Raw genomic sequence first — 22749 nt, 5'->3', positions numbered from 1 at the left:
CTGGCTGCAGCCCTCCAGGGTCTCAGGCTGAGACGTCACTTCCTGCCTGGTCTGTTTAACTCGGGATGCTGGGGAATGAACCTGGGACCTTATTGGGTACCAGCCGTCTCCATCAACGGGAGAGTTGTTCTTAAAACGGCCAACAAGGTTTCGGCTGTCCCCAAAATAGTCGCTGGGTCTTTCCTTACTCAGCACCCTTTTAACCAGTTGCTTCTCTTTCACGCATTCATAATTCTGTTTCTTCCCATAATCACCTTGGGCAGGGATTCCCAATCAGGGGTCTGGGGGGCCCCAGGAGTCCACAGGGGCTCTGTAAGGCATTCACAGCTTTCTCCTCGTGCCTTAAAGCAGGGCTAGTCAACCTGTGGTCCTCCAGATGTCCCTGGACTACAATTCCCATGAGCCCCTGCCAGCGAATGCTGTCAGGGGCTCATGGGAATTGTAGTCCAGGGACATCTGGAGGACCACAGGTTGACTAGCCCTGCCTTAAAGGACTCGGCCGGAAGCTAGGAACGAACCCCTTCCCTTGCTCCCCCTCTCAGGCTTGCTTGTCTGCCTCCTCCTGCCTTCAATCATCTCCCATCTCCGTTACCCTTGAGGCGACCTATTAATGCAGGTGTTGATGTCACTTCCAGGGAGGCGTGGTCAGCTGACATCACTTCCAGGGCTCCTCACAACCTGGGAAATGATTCCAGGGGCTCCTCCACGGGAGAAAGGGTGGCAAAGGTGGGCCAAGGGAATGTTGATACACCCAAAACGTAGGCCAACCAAACAGCGAACGAGGCAGTGAATCCGGGACATTTGTTAAATGGAATCTGGAAAAATATCGGCCCCTAGATGAGTACGAAAGAAAGATCCTCGACCATACTAAAAGCAAGGCTCTTTTTTGTAAGCATCATCCAAGGGGAGTGACTTGGCAGGTTCTGAGCCATGATGCCCTTTTCTTACTTGGTATAGTGGCCTGCAGGGGGTTGGACCAAATTTTATTTTATTTTGTTTTGTTTTGTTTGTTTGTTTATTATATTTATATACCGCCCCTCCAAGGGCTCAGGGCGGTTTACAGAAAACAGGGAAGGATACAATTAACACATGGTAACAGACAACAGTAACAGCAATAATATTATAACAAAAATAACAAAAATATTATAACAAAGATCATAACAATAACACCATAAAATAGAAATTGTGAGAGCCTCAGCTCAACTCTTACTGGACCCTGTGGGCAACCGATTAGTGTTGGTCATAGAGGGGGGGGGGGAGCTTGACGGCCAACTGGAAGATGACCCAGAAGGTCCCTTCCAATTCTAGGATTCTAGGATTCTAAATTCCTGACAGTTAGAGCAGTTTCTCGGTGGAACAGGCTTCCCTGGGAGAGAGGCTGGAGAGCCATCTGGCGGCTGATTCTGTGAAGGCTCAAGGGGGTGGCAGGTGACAGTGGATGAGTGAGAGGGTTGGGGAGTGTCCTGCACAGTGCAGGGGGTTGGACTAGATGACCCAGGAGGTCCCTTCCAACTCTAGGATTCTTGAAATGCATGTCTTCATTCTCTCTCTCCTTCCCTTCCTCTTTTCTCCCCCCACCCCACCCCACCCGTAAAGGACTAGTAACCTTTCGAGCAAACTGATGGAGTTTAACTTGGGCACCGATAAGCAGACTTTCTTGGCCAAGCTCATCAAATCCATCTTTGCATCCTACTTGGAGAACTACGTCGAGGTGGAAATTGGTTACTTGAGAAGCCGGAGCTCCATGATCCTGCAGCGGTATTACGACTCGAAAAACCACCAGAAGAGAGCCATTGGGAGCGGAGGGTGAGTTCGGCCCCAGCCAGTTTTGGCTGCTGTATGGCTGTTTGGCTGCTGTTTGGCTGCTGTACAGTTTCTAATCTGTGCGGACGCGTTTTTAATCGACTGATCTAGTGCCTGCTGTGTTCCCCTTTTCAGCATCCAAGACCTCAAGGAGAAAATAAGGCAGAGGACCAACCTGCCTCTGGGTCCGAGCATCGACACTCACGGCGAAACGTTCCTGTCCCAGGAAGTGGTGGTGAATCTCTTGCAAGAAACGAAGCAAGCTTTTGAACGGTGCCACAGGGTACGTGCGCACCAAGTCGATTGCGTTTTCTCCATGAAGAGTACCAATCTGTACGAAGATAGGTTGTGGGACGAGACCTTGGGGTACTTGTGGATTGTAAACTAAACATGAGCAAGCAGCGTGATGCAGCGGTAAAAAAGGCGAATGCCATTTTGGGCTGTATCAACAGGGGCATCACATCAAAATCACAAGATGTCATAGTCCCGTTGTATACGGCACTGGTCAGACCACACCTGGAGTACTGTGTGCAGTTCTGGAGGCCTCACTTCAAGAAGGACATCGATAAAATTGAAAGGGTACAGAGGAGAGCGACGAAGATGATCTGGGGCCAAGGGACCAAGCCCTATGAAGATAGGTTGAGGGACTTGGGAATGTTTGGCCTGGAGAAAAGGAGGTTGAGAGGGGTCATGATAGCCCTCTTTAAGTATTTGAAAGGTTGTCACTTGGAGGAGGGCAGGATGCTGTTTCTGTTGGCTGCAGAGGAGAGGACACGCAGTAATGGGTTTAAACTTCAAGTACAACGATATAGGCTAGATATCAGGAAAAAAATTTTCACAGTCAGAGTAGTTCAGCAGTGGAATAGGCTGCCTAAGGAGGTGGTGAGCTCCCCCTCACTGGCAGTCTTCAAGCAAAGGTTGGAGACACACTTTTCTTGGATGCTTTAGGATGCTTTGGGCTGATCCTGTGTTGAGCAGGGGGTTGGACTAGATGGCCTGTGTGGCCCCTTCCAACTCTATGATTCTATGATTCTATGATTCTATGATTCTATGATTCTATGATTCTATGATTCTATGATTCTATGATTCTATGATTCTATGATTCTATGATTCTATGATTCTATGATTCTATGAACAGCCGTTACGGTATAACTACGTAAGAGACAGACTTTTACTTGTCTACGAATTCTGAAAAGAAGCCCCAGTGATCACTGAATTCTTCCAGTGGGCTTCGATATACTAAATTGGTCAGTTTTGCCATTTTGGTAAGCTCTCTAATCTTGTCTGACCATGTGTCCACACCAGGAAGTTCCCTTCTTGATGCAACTAAAAGCCTGACTGCAGCTGTTGCATATTTAAAAAAAAGAAATTCTAACATGTTAAGACAGGTTAACGTTGTTGTCTCCTCCCAGCTCTCGGATCCGTCCGATTTGCCCAAGAATGCCTTCAGGATTTTCTCACTACTCGTGGAGTTCTTGTGCATCGAGCATATTGATTACGCTTTGGAAACCGGGCAGGCTGGTGAGCTCTGTGCTTTGTCTAGATTTCATTGCATATTCCTAGCAGGGAAATCGGGAAGCAGTGGGAGGCGCTCGAAGACATGAGAGGCGGAGGAGGAGGAAACGTACAGTGGGTTCTCAGGGACTTAACTGGAACAATTGAATTGAGCCCCTGTCTACCAGGATGAGGTGGGGAATCCTTTCTTGCTGGTAAATTCCACTTACGAACGGGAATCGGAGCAAGATGATATCAGGAAAAAAATGTTCACAGTCAGAGTAGTTGAGCAGTGGAATAGGCTGCCTAAGGAGGTGGTGAGCTCCCCCTCACTGGCAGTCTTCAAGCAAAGGTTGGATGCACACTTTTCTTGGATGCTTTCGGATGCTTAGGGCTGATCCTGCGTTGAGCAGGGGGTTGGACTAGATGGCCTGTGTGGCCCCTTCCAACTCTATGATTCTGTGATTCTATGGGCAGATCCTTCTCCTGGATGCCTCAGACTGATCCTGCACTGAGAAGGGGGTGGGACTAGACGGCCTGCATGGCCCCTTCCCACTCTAGGATTCTAGGAGTGTAGTTCAGCAGTGGAAGGGGCTGCCTCAGGAGGTGGGGAGCTCCCCCTCACTGGCCGTCTTCAAGCAGAGGCTGGACAGATCCTTCTCCTGGATGCTTGAGGCTGATCCTGCACTGAGCAGGGGGTGGGACTAGATGGCCTGCATGTCCACTTCCCACTCTAGGATTCTAGGAGTCTAGTTCTGCCGTGGAAGGGGCTGCCTCAGGAGGTGGGGAGCTCCCCCTCACTGGCCGTCTTCAAGCAGCGGCTGGACAGATCCTTCTCCTGGATGCTTGAGGCTGATCCTGCACTGAGCAGGGGGTGGACAAGATGGCCTGCATGGCCCCTTCCCACTCTAGGATTCTAGGAGTCTAGTTCAGCAGCGGAAGGGGCTGCCTAAGGAGGTGGGGAGCTCCCCCTCACTGGCGGTCTTCAAGCAGCGGCTGGACAGATCCTTCTCCTGGATGCTTGAGGCTGATCCTGCACTGAGCAGGAGGGGGTGGGACTAGATGGCCTCCATGGCCCCTTCCCACTCTAGGATTCTAGGAGTCTAGTTCAGCAGGGGAAGGGGCTGCCTAAGGAGGTGGGGAGCTCCCCCTCACTGGCCGTCTTCAAGCAGCGGCTGGACAGATCCTTCTCCTGTATGCTGGAGGCTGATCCTGCACTGAGCAGGGGGTGGGACTAGATGGCCTGCATGGCCCCTTCCTACTCTAGGATTCTAGGAGTCTAGTTCAGCAGTGGAAGGGGCTGCCTAAGGAGGTGGGGAGCTCCCCCTCACTGGCCGTCTTCAAGCAGCGGCTGGACAGATCCTTCTCCTGGATGCTGGAGGCTGATCCTGCACTGAGCAGGGGGTGGGACTAGATGGCCTGCATGGCCCCTTCCCACTCTAGGATTCTAGGAGTCTAGTTCAGCAGTGGAAGGGGCTGCCTAAGGAGGTGGGGAGCTCCCCCTCACTGGCCGTCTTCAAGCAGCGGCTGGACAGATCCTTCTCCTGGATGCTGGAGGCTGATCCTGCACTGAGCAGGGGGTGGGACTAGATGGCCTGGATGGCCCCTTCCCACTCTAGGATTCTAGGAGTCTAGTTCAGCCGTGGAAGGGGCTGCCTAAGGAGGTGGGGAGCTCCCCCTCACTGGCAGTCTTCAAGCAGCGGCTGGACAGATCCTTCTCCTGAATGCTGGAGGCTGATCCTGCACTGAGCAGGGGGTGGACTAGATGGCCTGCATGGCCCCTTCCTACTCTAGGATTCTAGGAGTCTAGTTCAGCAGTGGAAGGGGCTGCCTAAGGAGGTGGGGAGCTCCCCCTCACTGGCCGTCTTCAAGCAGCGGCTGGACAGATCCTTCTGGATGCTTGAGGCTGATCCTGCACTGAGCAGGGGGTGGGACTAGATGGCCTGCATGGCCCCTTCCCACTCTTGGATTCTAGGAGTCTAGTTCAGCAGTGGAAGGGGCTGCCTAAGGAGGTGGGGAGCTCCCCCTCACTGGCCGTCTTCAAGCAGCGGCTGGACAGATCCTTCTCCTGGATGCTGGAGGCTGATCCTGCACTGAGCAGGGGGTGGGACTAGATGGCCTGCATGGCCCCTTCCCACTCTAGGATTCTAGGAGTCTAGTTCAGCAGTGGAAGGGACTGCCTAAGGAGGTGGGGAGCTCCCCCTCACTGGCCGTCTTCAAGCAGCGGCTGGACAGATCCTTCTCCTGGATGCTGGAGGCTGATCCTGCACTGAGCAGGGGGTGGGACTAGATGGCCTGGATGGCCCCTTCCCACTCTAGGATTCTAGGAGTCTAGTTCAGCAGTGGAAGGGGCTGCCTAAGGAGGTGGGGAGCTCCCCCTCACTGGCCGTCTCCAAGCAGCGGCTGGACAGATCCTTCTCCTGGATGCTGGAGGCTGATCCTGCACTGAGCAGGGGGTGGGACTAGATGGCCTGGATGGCCCCTTCCCACTCTGGGATTCTGGGAGTCTAGTTCAGCAGTGGAAGGGGCTGCCTAAGGAGGTGGGGAGCTCCCCCTCACGGGCCGTCTTCAAGCAGCGGCTGGACAGATCCTTCTCCTGGATGCTGGAGGCTGATCCTGCACTGAGCAGGGGGTGGGACTAGATGGCCTGGATGGCCCCTTCCCACTCTAGGATTCTAGGAGTCTAGTTCAGCAGTGGAAGGGAGCTGCCTAAGGAGGTGTGGAGCTCCCCCTCACTGGCCGTCTTCAAGCAGCGGCTGGACAGATCCTTCTCCTGGATGCTTCAGGCTGATCCTGCACTGAGCAGGGGGTGGGACTAGATGGCCTGCATGGCCCCTTCCCACTCTAGGATTCTAGGAGTCTAGTTCAGCAGTGAAAGGGGCTGCCTAAGGAGGTGGGGAGCTCCCCCTCACTGGCCGTCTTCAAGCAGCGGCTGGACAGATCCTTCTCCTGGATGCTTTAGGCTGATCCTGCACTGAGCAGGGGGTGGGACTAAATGGCCTGCATGGCCCCTTCCCACTCTAGGATTCTAGGAGTCTAATTCAGCAGTGGAAGGGGCTGCCTAAGGAGGTGGGGAGCTCCCCCTCACTGGCCGTCTTCAAGCAGCGGCTGGACTGATCCTTCTCCTGGATGCTTCAGGCTGATCCTGCACTGAGCAGGGGGTGGACTAGATGGCCTGGATGGCCCCTTCCCACTCTGTGATTCTAGGAGTCTAGTTCAGCAGTGGAAGGGGCTGCCTAAGGAGGTGGGGAGCTCCCCCTCACTGGTGGTCTTCAAGCAGCGGCTGGACAGATCCTTCTCCTGGATGCCTGAGGCTGATCCTGTCTTGAGCAGGGGGTGGGACTAGATGGCCTGGATGGCCCCTTCCCACTCTAGGATTCTAGGAGTCTAGTTCAGCAGTGGAAGGGGCTGCCTAAGGAGGTGGGGAGCTCCCCCTCACTGGCCGTCTTCAAGCAGCGGCTGGACAGATCCTTCTCCTGGATGCCTGAGGCTCATCGTGTCTTGAGCAGGGGGTGGGACTAGATGGCCTGGATGGCCCCTTCCCACTCTGGGATTCTAGGAGTCTAGTTCAGCAGTGGAAGGGAGCTGCCTAAGGAGGTGGGGAGCTCCCCCTCACTGGCCGTCTTCAAGCAGCGGCTGGACAGATCCTTCTCCTGGATGCCTGAGGCTGATCCTGTCTTGAGCAGGGGGTGGGACTAGATGGCCTGGATGGCCCCTTCCCACTCTAGGATTCTAGGAGTCTAGTTCAGCAGTGGAAGGGGCTGCCTAAGGAGGTGGGGACCTCCCCCTCACTGGCCGTCTTCAAGCAGCGGCTGGACAGATCCTTCTCCTGGATGCCTGAGGCTGATCCTGTCTTGAGCAGGGGGTGGGACTAGATGGCCTGGATGGCCCCTTCCCACTCTGGGATTCTAGGAGTCTAGTTCAGCAGTGGAAGGGGCTGCCTAAGGAGGTGGGGCACTCCCCCTCACTGGGGGTCTTCAAGCAGCGGCTGGACAGATCCTTCTCCTGGATGCCTGAGGCTGATCCTGTCTTGAGCAGGGGGTGGGACTAGATGGCCTGCATGGCCCCTTCCCACTCTGGGATTCTAGGAGTCTAGTTCAGCAGTGGAAGGGGCTGCCTAAGGAGGTGGGGAGCTCCCCCTCACTGGGGGTCTTCAAGCAGCGGCTGCACAAATGCTTATCCTGGATGCTGGAGGCTGATCCTGTACTGAGCAGGGGGTGGGACTAGATGGCCTGCATGGCCCCTTCCCACTCTAGGATTCTATGATATGACCCAGACACCAAAAAGGGGAGAAAGTCTAAGTCACGAGGAAGCAATGTAGGCAGCCAGGAGTGTAAAGCTTTCAAACTGGTGAACATGACGTCGCTTTCTCGTCATAACTTGCACTGGCGACAGGCTGATGTTCCTTAAATCCAGGCAGGGACAGTCAACAGTCAGGCTTACAAGAGTTCAGACAGCTGATCGGACGGTCCCAACCCTCTGAGCCTTTCAGGAACGTGCCTGGGGGAACCTAGGAGGGTCAGGGAGGCAGGGAACAGGCAGAGCCTCAGAGGGATTTGCAGGGGAGAAAGCCCCCTCCAAACAGCTGGTCCTTCAGAATTTTTCTCAGTGGGCCGAATCAGCTGGATTATGCCTGAATTGCTCCGGGTTTCTCTGCACCCACCTTGCTCAATTCCAGGCTGCAGCAATCTATTGGGGGGTCAGCAAGAAAGGTGTGCAGCTCTGTGCCTCTTCTCCCCAACCCCACAGGATCAGAACCAGCAGCTGCAGTGTGGGATTGTGCAGGGCGGGTGCAAAACTGACTTGTCAGATCCACACCCTGCCTCTCCGACCCCCCAATAGTCAGCTGCAGCCTGGGATTGGGTGAGGCAGGCACAGAATTAACCTGTCAGCTCCATGCTCTACCCTTCTGGCCTCCCAGGAATGGGCTTAGCAGACCCAGGTTGTGCGGGGGAGGACTGGCTGGAGGCATTTAAAGGGATCTAGATCCTGTTAAATGTCTTTCGAGCTGCCAAACAGTTCATCCTTGAAAAGGCTTCCCTCTGCACCGGGATCAGCTGGCTGGCACTCAGTACGTCCGAATCGGTTCAAATTTTCCGAATCAGTTAAACTCGAATGGCTGGACCGAATCACCGATTTGATCGATTCGCGTTTCACCGAATCAGGGAAACTCAAATCCGAAAAGTACTGAATCTTTTCCTGGTGCGCATCCCTATAGCATTCACTGCAATTTGTGTTGACTGAGTGTTGGATAGAGAATTCCTTGGTTGAATAAAGGAGTCATCGTAACATTTGCCCGCCAGTTGATGCTGCATCTCAGTAACGTGGAAGCGCAGGTGGGTAAAGGAAAAGCTCAGGAAACTATGTGAATCATCACCCCGCCTTAGAAGCTGTTCTTTTTGATTGGCAGCCATAGAGGGTCATCGATATACGGGATTCACAATTGCTTTTGGGGTGGATTGCGTTCTTCGCACCATTTGTAATCTTTCCCCCTGTAATTGTTGACCGGCCTCCAGGTATCCCTTCGCCAGATTCCAGGAACGCAAACCTCTACTTCCTAGACGTTGTCAACCAAGCCAACACAATTTTCCATCTCTTTGACAAGCAGTTCAACGATCACCTGATGCCGCTGGTCAGGTAGGTGGCCCTGCCGGCCTTTGTGCCCAGGATCCACACCGCTTTCCGACTTGCAAATCAGTGCGTGTGGCAGGATCGGCCCCAGGCCTGGCTGGTAAAAGGAAGGAAGGAAGGAAGAAGAAGAAGAAGAAGAAGAGTTGGTTCTTACATGCTGCTTTTCCCTACCCGAAGGAGGCTCAAAGGGGCTTCCATTTCCTCTCCCCACAACAGACACCCTGTGAGGGAGGGGAGGCCAAGAGAGCATGGAAAGAACTTCTCTGCAAGAGCAGCCCTAACAGAACTGTGACTGGCCCAAGTTCAGCCAGCTGGCTGCGGATGGAGGAACGGGGAGTCCAACCCAGCTCTCTTGGGTTGGGTGGATGAGGCTGAGAGAGCCCTGAGATTACTGAAGAAGAAGAAGAGTTGGTTCTTATATGCTGCTTTTCCCTACCAGAAGGAGTCTCAAAGCAGCTTACAATCTCCTTCCCTTTCCTCTCCCCACAACAGACACCCTGTGGGGTGGGTGAGGCTGAGAGAGCCCTGAGTTTCCTGCTCGGTCAGAACAGCTTTATCAGTGCTGTGACTGGCCCAAGGTCACCCAGTTGACTGCATATGAGGGAGTGCAGAATCGAACCTGGCATGCCAGATTAGAAGTCCGCACTCCTAACCACTACAGCAAACTGGCTCAAGTCACCAACTGGGTTTGGCTTAGTAATGTTGGGAAACCTCGCTCAGGCCTGGAAAGTCGAAAGTCTGGATGGGCCGGTGTGTGCATGCTAATGTTGATATTGCCTTTATTTGTAGGAGGTACCAGGGGGTACCTTCCAACTATATTATTCTATGATTCTATCCATAGTTCCCTTCCTTCATCACAGTGGTTCTCCACCTTCCTAATGCCGCGACCCTTGAATACAGTTCTTCACGTTGTGGTGACCCCCAACCCTAAAATTATGCAAGGGTACTTCCACAGAAGTTAAAACTGCTTTAGGATGCTTAGGGCTGATCCTGCGTAGAGCAGGGGGTTGGACTAGATGGCCTGTATGGCCCCTTCCAACTCTATGATTCTATGATTCTATGGCCTGTATGGCCCCTTCCAACTCTATGATTCTATGATTCTATGGCCTGTATGGCCCCTTCCAACTCTATGATTCTATGGCCTGTATGGCCCCTTCCAACTCTATGATTCTGTGATTCTATGAAGTTAAGCCAAATCTGACCAATGGTGTGAAGCTCCCTTGTTCATGATTGGATATAAATTGTTCTCTCCCCCCCGCCCCCGGGGTTTCTCAGTTCCGTTCTGCCTCTTGTCCCACCAGGCCGATCTTGCTCTTTTCTGCTGCTCCAGACAGACGAACGCTCTCTCTCGATCTACCCCGCAAGGCTGTTATGTGGATGGCGCCTGCTCCCAGCCAAGCTGCTTTGCCCTGCCACGACCCCTGTGAAAGGGTTGCTTGACCCCCAAAGTGGTCCCGAACCCCCAGGTTGAGAACCACTGAGTTATTAGGACTTCTAGTTCTCCCTGCTTGTTTCCCATACTCTGCCCATTACCGCAGAGATATCGCAGTCCTTCATACGAGTTCCCCAGGCTTTTAGTGTTTGAGTTTTCCTGTAAGTTCATCATTCCCTGCAGATGTGCCCTTCCCTTTAAATCTGCAGTCTTCCCATCTGCAGTAATCATCATCGGACCAGGCTTTGAATGCACGTCTCACTCCCCCTTTGGACTTAGCTTAAAGCCCTCCTCACCAGGTCTGTAGGACTCTTCGCAAAAACATTTTCCCCCACCTTCACGAGGTGCAAACCGTCTCTTGAAAGAAAAGCCTCATCACGGTAGCGTGAGCCATGGTCCAAAACCCCAAACCTTTCCCAATGACACCAATGACGTAGCCGGTCATTTATCTGCATTATCTTTCTTTCCCGTCCTAAGTCTTGGCCATTAACAGGAAGAACTGATGAAAACACAACCTGGGCTCCCAAGTCGTCCACTTCTTCCCCCCCCCCCCAAGGCCCTATAGCAGGGGTAGTCAAACTGCGGCCCTCCAGATGTCCATGGACTACAATTCCCATGAGCCCCTGCCAGCGAACGCTGGCAGGGGCTCATGGGAATTGTAGTCCATGGACATCTGGAGGGCCGCAGTTTGACTGCCCCTGCCCTATAGTCTCGCTTCATATGCTTCACCCTTCCTCTTACTTCTCCTCCTCCTTTTCTTCCTCCTCCAACATCTCCTTCTCTTTCTTTTCCTCCTTTCTCCTCCTCTTTTTCCTCCTCCTTCTGTTCCTCCTCCTCATTCCCCTCCTGCTTTTCCTCCTCTTTCTCCAACTCCTTATTCCCCTCCTCCGTCTTTTCTTCCTCCTCCTCCTCCTCCTCCTCCTCCTCCTCCCCCTCCTCGGTCAGATCAGTTAGGGCTGATCCACTCTCCGCTGACCCTGTCTTTGTGCGGAGAAAGTGGGAGGAAGGCTCTTGGGCAGGAGAAGGGGTACAACCCTCCCCGGTTCTGCACATCACGGCTGCTCTCCCTTTGGTCCCTTCCAGCTCTTCTCCTAAGCTCTCGGAATGCCTCCAGAAGAAGAAGGACGTCACGGAACAGATGGAGATGAAGCTGGACATGGGCATCGACAGGCAAGTGAACAGTTCGGCCTTTTGGTTTGTCTCTCCCATTTCTTTGTCATAATTTCTATTCATGTATTCGTTCAGTGCATTGGGTTGTATCCAGAGCACTGTGAATAGAACAGCGATTGTAGAATGAACCGCCTCTCCCACAGCCAAAGCTCTCAGAGCCCCCTGAGATTATACTCCAGGGGGGTGGGGGTCAGTAGACCCTTATGAGTATCATATTCATTCATTCATTCATTCATTCATTCATTCATTCATTCATTCATTCATTGCCACTCTCAGCCTGGCTGGCTTGTGGTGGTTTCCATAAAAGGCATAAGGTAAAGATCTCCCCTGTGCAAGCACCGGGTCATGTCTGACCCTTGGGGTGACGCCCTCCAGCGTTTTCTTGTCAGACTCAATACGGGGTGGTTTGCCAGTGCCTTCCCCAGTCATTATCGTTTACCCCCCAGCAGCAAGCTGGGTACTCATTTTACCGACTTCGGGAGGATGGAAGGCTGAGTCAACCTTGAGCCAGTTGCTGGGATTGAACTCCCAGCCTCATGGTCAGAGCTTTCAGACTGCATGTCTGCTGCCTTACCACTCTGTGCCACAAGAGGCTCTTCATATAAAAGGCATAAACCCAGATAGAAACCCCACCACAATGCAATATCGGTGGCAACAATCAAGCAGTCTAGCATCCCCCATGCCATCCCTCAACCCTCCCAGTAACAGTCACCGTTGCCCTGGTAGACATTCATAGGCGAGGTTTGTCTTAGGGGACTGCGGGCTGCAAAGAGTTCGGACCTGATCTTACTCTACCGGCCTCAACTGAACACCTGGCAGAAGAGCTCTGTCTTAACGGGCCCTGTGGAATCTAGGGAGCCAGACCAGCAGACTTACACTGGTTTAAATGGCTTTTATTTTAATTAATAATTAAATGTAATTTTACATGTAAATGTGGCATGCCAACCACGCTGAGCCTGCGTTGTAGGGAGGAGCGGTATATAAAACTAACAAATCTGTTCCACATAATATATTTTGGGTAAGGCCTTGGAGGAGGAGCGTGTCTCATGCCTTAAGTGCCACTCAGCACTTAACACCCACTCAGGGGGGCTTTCCTGCCCCTGAGTGCCTCCTCCTCCAACCGGCTCGCCTATCTGTCCAGCGGCCAGCCAATCTCCTTCCGTCCCCCACCCCTGACCACCCCCTCCTCCTCCCACTTCCCTCCGAGGCTCGGAGGCTGCAGATCCCTGCCGCGTGAGAGCTCCCCCTGCTGGTGAGTTCCCTAACAGCCACCTGCAGCCTTTCCAGATCCTGGGAGAAGGGGGAGGCCATCCACAGACTTTTCCCACCCCCCTTCCCCTAATCTAGCGCCCGTTGTATTCCTGAAGGCAACGGGCTTTGCCCCTAGTCAATAAATAAACAGTGTATAACGTGAACAGGTTTGAAGAGCTCTCCCTCCCCGCATGGGTATTAGCTTGCAGTCCAATTTCTAAGTGTAGAAATAATCCCTGTTCTTTCCTCTGCTCATCCCGTCAGTTCTGCAAGCCCCTGGGGGAGGCCGTTCCTCGCCCACGCTTTCCCCCCGAAGCTAGCGGTCCCTTTGATGAGCGATCATGTCGGACCGGTGCCCAGCTAGAGCCTTTAAAAACATTCCCCTTTTTTTTTTTTTTATTTAAACGGCCACCTGGTCTTTTTGAAGGACTCTCAACTGCATGGTCGGGCAGATGAAGCACATCTTGGCGGCGGAACAAAAGAAGACCGATTTCAAGCCGGAAGACGAGAACAACGTTCTGATTCAGTACACGAATGTGAGTGGGCTATATTTAGATTCGTCGGGACCGCCTGGCGCGGTAGGTAATTGGTGTGCCGCTGGCGTCCTTCCCGGCGGGCAGCCGACTCCGTCCGGCGTGTGTCTGCGCTTCCTCCCACAGGCCCCTCTCCTTAATACTCAAGGTCCTTGTGCTCTTAGAGGGATTCTGACGCACTTCCATTCTGCGATCGCCACGTGGGCAAGGAGAAGGCGGGGTTTGGTGGCCGATGCCCGGTCGTGCTAGATACGAGCGATAAAAACGGAATCGTGGCACAGAGGTGGAGCCATTCGGAATACAGTTCGTCCCTCGTGCAGTGGGGCCAGAATTCTCTGTAGGGGGTTGGAGTAGAACAGGGGTAGTCAAACTGCGGCCCTCCAGATGTCCATGGACTACAATTCCCATGAGCCCCCTGCCAGCGAACGCTGGCAGGGGGCTCCTGGGAATTGTAGTCCATGGACATCTGGAGGGCCGCAGTTTGACTTCCCCTGGACTAGAACATGGTTCTCTACCTTCCTAATGCTGTGACACTTTAATATAATTCTTCATGTTATGGTGACCCCCAACCATAAAGGTATGCCGGTGTTCTTTCACAGAAATTAAACCGAAATTGGCCAATGGCGTGACGATCTATCGGTCATGATTGTCCATAAGTTGGGTTTTTTCCCGGGGTTTCTCAGTTTGGTTTTGCCTCTTGCCCCACCCTTCCGATCTCGCTCTTTTCCGCTGCTCCAGACAGACGAATGTTCAATCTCGATCTACCCCGCAAGGCTGTTGTGTGGAAGCCTCCCTCCCCGGCCAAGCTGCTCGCCCTGCCGTGACCCCCATGAAAGGGTCGTTCGACCCCCCAAAGGGGTCCCGACCCTTAGGTTGAGAACCACCTCTCTAGATGCCCTGTGTGGCTCCTTCTACTTCTATGATTATACGATCCTGTACCAAGCTGCATCATTTATGATGGTGGCTTGAACACACAGCCCTGCCATTGAGCCCTTGTGGATTAATTTGTGCCGGCCTGACTACGGTGGGCCGTGCGCAAAGAGCTTGCATGAAATCGTTTCCACACCCCAGCGTCAGTTTGCCTCCTTTACGGGTGTCGTAATAGGAAATGAAAGAGCTGGGTGTCATCTATTCCAGCCCCCCTGCACAATGCAGAGAATTCACAGCTCCCCCCCCCCCCCGTCCCACTTCCACAGTGACTCAGGGGAAGACAACAGACCTGTGGGATCTCTAAGCCAATCTGCCCTGGAGGGGAAGGGCCACGTTCGACCCCCTTTCCTCTTCACAGAAGGCCTTTCTGCTTCTGCAAAAAGGGGAGGGCGATTTTCAGAGCCCCTCCCCACTTTGCTGCCCCCCACGGTATGCCTGAGGGGGCACTGAAGGCAAAGACAGCTACAGAGGGGAGAGGGGGGTTGGTGTTTACGCGGCGTTCACTGGAGCAGTGTGAAGTAGGATCCAAGACGCGCCTCCTTTTAAAAAAATTCGCAATTTCTGGTCTTGGCGGTAGAGGTGGAATGTGCCAAGTGAGGTCACAGCTTAACTAAGCGTGACCTGTAGGGCAGGGGTAGTCAAACTGCATTAGGAAGGTAGAGAACCATGTTCTAGTCCAGGGGTAGTCAAACTGCGGCCCTCCAAATGTCCATGGACTACAATTCCCATGAGCCCCCTGCCAGCATTCGCTGGCAGGGGCTCATGGGAATTGTAGTCCATGGACATCTGGAGGGCCGCAGTTTGACTACCCCTGCTGTAGGGCATCCTTTCTTCATGAGGGTTTCATGAAACTCCAGATTTTCTTGAAGGCCCTGGAAGGGTTTCCTGACCGGGTGGGAGTTAACTAATCGTTCATATCTATTCTAAACTTGTTAAACATTTATCAGGTGATATGGCCATATATGGTCCTGGTTGGGAGTGTCCTGCATAGTGCAGGGGGTTGGACTAGAGGACCCAGGAGGCCCCTTCCAACTCTAGGATTCTAAATTCCTGACAGAGCGGTTCCTCAGTGGAACAGGCTTCCTCGGGAGGTGGTGGGTTCTCCATCTCTGGAGATTTTTGAACAGAGGCTGGAGAGCCATCTGACGGAGAGGCTGATTCTGTGAAGGCTCAAGGGGGTGGCAGGTGACAGTGGATGAGCGAGAGGTCTGTGAGTGTCCTGCATAGAGCAGGGGGTTGGACTAGATATCCCAGGAGGTCCCTTCCAACTCTAGGATTCTATGATTCTAAATTCCATCTAAACCTCCAGAAGTTCCTGACAGTTAGAGCGGTTCCTCAGTGGAACAGGCTTCCTCGGGAGGTGGTGGGTTCTCCATCTCTGGAGATTTTTGAACAGAGGCTGGAGAGCCATCTGACGGAGAGGCTGATTCTGTGAAGGCTCAAGGGGGTGGCAGGTGACAGTGGATGAGCGAGAGGTCTGTGAGTGTCCTGCATAGAGCAGGGGGTTGGACTAGATATCCCAGGAGGTCCCTTCCAACTCTAGGATTCTATGATTCTAAATTCCATCTAAACCTCCAGAAGTTCCTGACAGTTAGAGCGGTTCCTCAGTGGAACAGGCTTCCTCGGGAGGTGGTGGGTTCTCCATCTCTGGAGATTTTTGAACAGAGGCTGGAGAGCCATCTGACGGAGAGGCTGATTCTGTGAAGGCTCAAGGGGGTGGCAGGTGACAGTGGATGAGCGAGAGGTCTGTGAGTGTCCTGCATAGAGCAGGGGGTTGGACTAGATATCCCAGGAGGTCCCTTCCAACTCTAGGATTCTATGATTCTAAATTCCATCTAAACCTCCAGAAGTTCCTGGCAGTTAGAGCGGTTCCTCAGTGGAACAGGCTTCCTCGGGAGGTGGTGGGTTCTCCATCTCTGGAGATTTTTGAACAGAGGCTGGAGAGCCATCTGACGGAGAGGCTGATTCTGTGAAGGCTCAAGGGGGTGGCAGGTGACAGTGGATGAGCGAGAGGTCTGTGAGTGTCCTGCATAGAGCAGGGGGTTGGACTAGATATCCCAGGAGGTCCCTTCCAACTCTAGGATTCTATGATTCTAAATTCCATCTAAACCTCCAGAAGTTCCTGACAGTTAGAGCGGTTCCTCAGTGGAACAGGTTTCCTCGGAAGGTGGTGGGTTCTCCATCTCTGGAGATTTTTAAGCAGAGGCTGGAGAGCCATCTGACGGAGAGGCTGATTCTGGGAAGGCTCAAGGGGGTGGCAGGTGACAGTGGATGAGCGAGAGGTCTGTGAGTGTCCTGCATAGAGCAGGGGGTTGGACTAGATATCCCAGGAGGTCCCTTCCAACTCTAGGATTCTATGATTCTAAATTCCATCTAAACCTCCAGAAGTTCCTGACAGTTAGAGCGGTTCCTCAGTGGAACAGGTTTCCTCGGAAGGTGGTGGGTTCTCCATCTCTGGAGATTTTTAAGCAGAGGCTGGAGAGCCATCTGACGGAGAGGCTGATTCTGGGAAGGCTCAAGGGGGTGCCAGATGACAGTGGGTGAGCGAGAGGGTTGTGAGTGTCCTGCATAGTGCAGTGGGTTGGACTAGATGACCCAGGAGGTCCCAGCCTATGATTCTATGATTCAGTGATGGGCCTGGGGGGGGGTGGGAAGGGGAGGCCACTGTGTGACACAGAATGTAGGACTGGTTGGGTCACTCACTGGCCTGATCCAGCATGGCTTCTCTTATGTTGTTATTTTTGCACTGCCATGCAAAGGAACTCTTCCTGAACCGTCTGTATACATTGTGCAAGTCTGTATAAAATTGATGCCAGTGTCCCAGGCGGCTTTTGAGAGCATCCTAACTCCTGTGGCTGTTACATTTCATGCCTTGCTCTCTATGTGCCGCGCGCAGTGACCTAAAGAGAATCCGGGATTCACCGACAGACAATCCGATTCCCCAGTAGAAGCCTTCTATGAATTTTTTACAAACTGAGTCATAAATGACGTTACCTGTCTTGCCCCATTGGCCTTGGCTTTGTGTTTTCACACCCGGCAGGGGTGGCCAAACAGCGGCTCTCCAGGTACCCCCGGACTACAATTCCCATGAGCCCCTGCAAGTGCCGGCCGTTTGGCCACTCCTGGCTAAGGCACCTTCCCATGATCACGCGAACTCACATCTCCACGATGTTGCTGGGCATAGCTTCTCGTAGCTTGCGAGGGAGTCCCGTCCCTTCCTGACTCCCTTCCCTCCCTGGTGTCTCCCCCAGGCGTGCTCCAAGGTCTGCGCCTACGTCCGAAAGCAAGTGGAAAAGATCCGGCGTTCCATGGACGGCAAGAACGTCGACACCGTCCTGATGGAGTTTGGCGTCCGTTTCCACCGGCTCATCTACGAGCATCTACAGCAATACTCCTACAGCTGCATGGGGGGCATGCTGGCCATATGCGACGTGGCTGAGTACAGGAAGTGCGCCAAGGAGTTCAAGGTAAGGGGTGGGGGAGGGTGGGGGGCTTGGCCGACGCACTACGGCAGGGGTAGTCAATCTGTGGTCCTCCAGATGTCCATGGACTACAATTCCCAAGAGCCCCTGCCAGCAAATGCTGGCAGGGGCTCATGGGAATTGTAGTCAATGAATTTCTGGAGGACCATAGGTTGACTACCCCTGCCCTACGGGACGGGAAACCTGGCAATCACTCAGGGGACTGTTTTTTCCTCTTCAGTCATAATGCTGACCCTGATCTGGGCTGCCAGATCTTATCTGTTCTCAGAAGCTAAGCAGGGTCAACTCTGGTTAGCACTAGGATGGGAGACTACCTCGAAAGGCTGCTGTTGCTACGCAGAGGCAGGCCATGGCAGGCCAACTCTGGTGGCCTCTGGTCGCCTCTTGAAAACTCTACAGGGGTTGGAAGCAGCTATTGGCAAGTGGCAAAGCAGAGACTCTTCTAGGACTTTGCATACAGCGGTCTACTCTGCAGCGTACCTTGTCAGGATTTGCACCTGGGTCTTGGTTGTCTGAGTTTCAAACCACTGCAATGTATGGATGGGGGGTGGGTAGGGGGTGGAATTGTCCCTAGGTGGTCTCCCATCTACGTCCTGACTAGATTGGGACCTACTTCATTTCCCTGGGGATGAAGAAGAGTTGGTTTTTATACCCCGATTTTCACAGCCCGAAGGAGCCTCAAAGCGGCTTCCAATCGCCTTCCCTTTCCTCTCCCCACAACAGACACCCTGTGAGGGAGGGGAGGCTGAAAGATCCCTGAGATTACTGAAGAAGAAGAAGAGTTGGTTCTTATATGCCGCTTTTCTCTACCCGAAAGAGTTTCAAAGCGGCTTCCAATCACCTTCCCTTTCCTCTCCCCACAACAGACACCCTGTGAGGGAGGTGAGGCCGAGAGAGTTTGGAAAGAACTTCTCTGCAAGAGCAGCCCTAACAGAACTGTGACTGGCCCAAGTTCAGCCAGCTGGCTGCGGGTGGAGGAATGGGGAGTCCAACCCAGCTCTCTAGATCAGAGTCCGTCGCTCTGACCAACACCTATAGTTGGCTCTGAAGCAGCTCTGAAAAACCTGAAACTGATTCCAGCTATTTCATTCCAAAAATTCAGAGTCGTTCATGGCGGCGCTATAAGACTTGAGAACCGATAGACCTGGTGTTTTACGCTTGCTGGCCAGGCGACCAGCTGCTATGAACGTGAACCCTGGAACACCCAGGCAGACGAGTCAACATGGAAAACCTTTGCCTTTGTGGGAGTTCTGAGTCCAAAACTCACCTGAACTTGGATTGAACGGGGTGACTTTGTGGGAGCCATATTTAATATGGCAACAATGCAATGCCAGCCTTCAGTCTTTTGAAGATGGGCAATTATGAACAAGGCTTGGTTTTACCTTTTGGTTTGATAGACCAAGCAGCCTTGGGGCAGTTCACATCATCCGTGCTTTTGCACTATTAAAACCACAGTTAAAACTCCGATCCCAGCACACATACACACACACACACACACACACACACCAAGTTCACCTTTCAGTTTTGTGGTGGGATAACTCTAGAGGTGAATGAAGGAAGGCCCATAGATTAGAGAGCCAGTTTGGTGTAGTGGTTAGGAGTGCGGACTTCTAATCTGGCATGCCGGGTTCGATTCTGCACTCCCTCACATGCAGCCAGCTGGGTGACCTTGGGCCAGTCACAGCATTGATAAAACTGTTCTGATCAAGCAGGAGTATCAGGGCTCTCTCAGCCTCACCTCCCTCACAGGGTGTCTGTTGTGGGGAGAGGAATGGGAAGGCGACTGTAAGCCACTTTGAGCCTCCTTCGGGTAGGGAAAAGCGGCATATGGGAACCAACTCTTCTTCTTCTAGAATCATAGATTCCTAGAATCATAGAGTTGGAAGGGGCCATACAGGCCATCTAGTCCAACCCCCTGCTCACCGCAGGATCAGCCCTAAGCATCCTAAAGCATCCAAGAAAAGTGTGTATCCAACACACTTTCTTTGTGAACTGTGGACTGTGTTAGCTTGCTTCGGTCCAAACCATAAGCCTGGCGGAAGAATGCTGTTTTACGGGCCCTGCAGAACTTAGCTAGTTTCGTCAGGGCCCGGATTACAACTGACAGCTCCTTCCACCAGGCTGGGGCCACGGCTGAAAAGGCCCGGCCTCTGGTTGAAGCCCAGCGAACTTCTTGCGGAAATTTCCTTGCCTTGCGGAACTTAGATAGTTCCGCCAGGGCCCGGTTTGCAACTGGCAGCTCCTTCCACGAGGCCGGGGCCACGGCCACAAAGGGCCCGCCCTTGGTTGGGGCTCGGCAAACTTCCTGTGAAAGTCCCCTTGGTGTCTCCCCTTTCCCAAAGATAGAAGCTCAGCTTCTGCCTTGGCACTAATCCTTTGCTCTCTCTTTTTTTTGTCCCCCCTCGCTCAGATTGCACTGGTCTTGCAGCTTTTTGATACGCTCCATTCCCTTTGCAACCTCCTCGTCGTGGCTCCGGACAACCTGAAGCAGGTCTGCTCCGGAGAGCAGCTGGCTATTCTGGACAAGAACATCCTGCATTCCTTTGTGCAGCTTCGCCTGGACTACAGATCCGCTCGCCTTGGCCGCCACTTCAGCTGAGAGGGCGGGGAAAGCCGCAGCGCCGAGCTTCCTTGCTGGGACTTAGTCTACGTAGACTGCACAGGGACCAGGGGGGAGGGGGTGGGTGGCTGGTGAGAACGACGGTTACAGCCACTATGTAAGTCTGGCTTTTCGGGCTGTCCTCTCTTCCTATGAAATAAACGATTGGGGGAAATCCTGCCTCACCGGAGCATTTCCGTCGTCACTTCCAAATGGAACAAATCCTGATTTTTTTTAGGATTTGTTAGGTCTTAAACTCAGATGGAATGACTCAGGTTTCACCGCAGGTTTTCAGTCAATCAGTTAGAATTTTAGTTTGCTATAAAATCAGCTCTGGCAAATCAGAATACAAAAGTTCTTGGGACTCAGATCAGCCGGTTGCGTGTCCCTCATGTCTGAAGGCAGTATTTGCCCACTTCATTAGGAGAGCCAGTTTGGTGTAGTGGTTAGGAGTGCGGACTTCTAATCTGGCATGCCGGGTTCGATTCTGCACTCCCCCACATGCAACCAGCTGGGTGACCTTGGGCTCGCCACGGCACTGATAAAACTGTTCTGACCGGGCAGTGATATCAGCGCTCTCTCAGCCTCACCCACCCCACAGGGTGTCTGTTGTGGGGGGAGGAATGGGAAGGCGACTATAAGCCGCTTTGAGCCTCCTTCGGGTAGGGAAAAGCAGCATATAAGAACCAACTCTTCTTCTTCTTCTTCTTCTTATCTTCCGGGATGAAGAAGAGTTGGGTTTCATAACCCACTTTTTATAAACTGAAGGAGTCACTAAGCGGCTTACAATCGCTTTCCCTTTCTCCTCCCACAGCAGACATCTTATGAAGTAGGTGGGATTGAGGAAGCCCTGAGAGAACTGTGACTGGCCCAAGGTCACCCAACCTGGAGGAGGAGTGGGAAATCGAACGTCGGTCTTCAGATTAGAGGCCAGTACTCTGAAGAAGTAGAAGAGAAGTAGAAGCAGCTTATAATTGCCTTGCCTTGCCTTCCCCTCCCCTCGACACCCTGAGAGGTAGGAGGGGTTGAGAGAGCTCTTAGAGAACTGTGATTGGCCCAAGATCACCCAGCAGGCTAGAGAACAAACCTGGTTATCCAGATTAGAGGTCGCCACACTTAACCACAAAAACAATACTGGCTGTTGAGTAATAAATAACTGCAGGTTCACATAAGTCATAGGGGTACACATATGCATCCCTTTTCTAGCCTGGCCTGATGGAACACTCTTCCAAATGAGATCAGAGCCCTGTAGGACCTTCGACAGCTCCACAGGCCTTATAAGACAGAACTGCTCTGCCAGGCCTATGGTTGAGGCCAGACGTAACTCCTAACTTCCTTGGCCTCTCTGCCCAAGCCTGCCACGCCGAAAAACCCTCCCCTCTTCCCATGCCCATGAGAGAAAAGCAACATGGCCAGTTTTAATGCTTATTATTAGAATGTGTACGATTTTAATTAAATATGGAATGGGTTTTCATTGTTAATCCATCTGGAGTTTTTATACTGGGATTTTAGGTATGGTCAGACGTGACCCAGTGCTTGCACATGGGATACCTTTACCTTTACCAATATGAAGAAGAAGAGTTGGTTCTTATATGCCGCTTTTCCCTACCTGACGGAGTCTCCAAGCGGCTTCCATTCGCCTTCCCTTCCTCTCCCCACAACAGACACCCTGTGGGGTGGGTGAGGCTGAGAGAGCCCTGATATTCCTGCCATGTCAGAACAGTTTTATCAGTGCTGTGTTGAGCCCAAGGTCACCCAGCTGGCTGCATGTGGGGGAGCGCAGAATCGAACCCGGCATGCCAGATTAGAAGTCCACACTCCTAACCACTACACCAAACTGGCTCTCTATGCAATCGGGATTGAGTTTTTGAAGACAGGGTGGAATATAAATCCCAAAATAAATACCCTCCCTCCCTTTGATACTGCAAGTTAACGTTTCATGGCCAGCCAGTGGTAGGCACATTGGCCCTGGCAGGGGAATTGTCTCTATGAATCCACCCTTCCGTAAGGCTTGTATTCCTTAAACCAGGGGTTGTCAACCGGGCCACAAAAGCCTCAGTACTGGGCCATGGGGGGGGGGGGGAGGGAGGCATCTCCCTCCCTCCCCCCGGCGCGGAGCTTGCTGTGCCGGGAGCGATTGGCCACTTTGTCAGCCGATCACTCTGGCATAGCGAGCGCCGCGCTGCAGTGGGGGGGAGAGGGAGCCGCGGGCACCGGCAAATGCGCAGGCGCGAAGCTGCCATGCTAGCGCATTTGAGCCTCCCTCCCCCCCCCTGCATCCCAGTGCTATGCCGAAGCGATGGGGGGAGGGGAGGCACAAACTCGCAGGCATGGCAGCTCTGCACCTGCGCATTTGTGCGGCAGCTCTGTGCATACGCGTTTGCCCCTGTGTGCCACTGCGCGGGCCTCCCTCTCCCCCCCTCC

At 53.1% G+C, this 22749-nt stretch overlaps 1 protein-coding gene across 2 annotated transcripts in view; it reads left to right on the top strand.

Annotated features, from left to right (window-relative positions):
- The window catches only part of EXOC5 (exocyst complex component 5), a 50649-nt gene extending 28843 nt beyond the window's left edge, over nucleotides 1-21806 (top strand). For both annotated transcript variants that reach the window (XM_077323998.1, XM_077323999.1), the window contains 8 exons: nucleotides 1597-1806; nucleotides 1939-2086; nucleotides 3216-3324; nucleotides 8814-8934; nucleotides 11444-11530; nucleotides 13209-13317; nucleotides 17496-17711; nucleotides 20137-21806. In XM_077323998.1, coding sequence (XP_077180113.1) covers nucleotides 1597-1806; nucleotides 1939-2086; nucleotides 3216-3324; nucleotides 8814-8934; nucleotides 11444-11530; nucleotides 13209-13317; nucleotides 17496-17711; nucleotides 20137-20325 — 1189 coding nt within the window. In that variant the 3' untranslated portion in view covers nucleotides 20326-21806. The remainder of the gene's footprint in view (nucleotides 1-1596; nucleotides 1807-1938; nucleotides 2087-3215; nucleotides 3325-8813; nucleotides 8935-11443; nucleotides 11531-13208; nucleotides 13318-17495; nucleotides 17712-20136) is intronic.
- The last annotated feature ends 943 nt before the right edge of the window (nucleotides 21807-22749 follow it).

Source organism: Paroedura picta, chromosome 2, assembly GCF_049243985.1.
Source record: "Paroedura picta isolate Pp20150507F chromosome 2, Ppicta_v3.0, whole genome shotgun sequence".
NCBI classification, from domain to species: domain Eukaryota; kingdom Metazoa; phylum Chordata; class Lepidosauria; order Squamata; family Gekkonidae; genus Paroedura; species Paroedura picta.
This window is presented reverse-complemented; position numbering and strand designations above follow the sequence as displayed.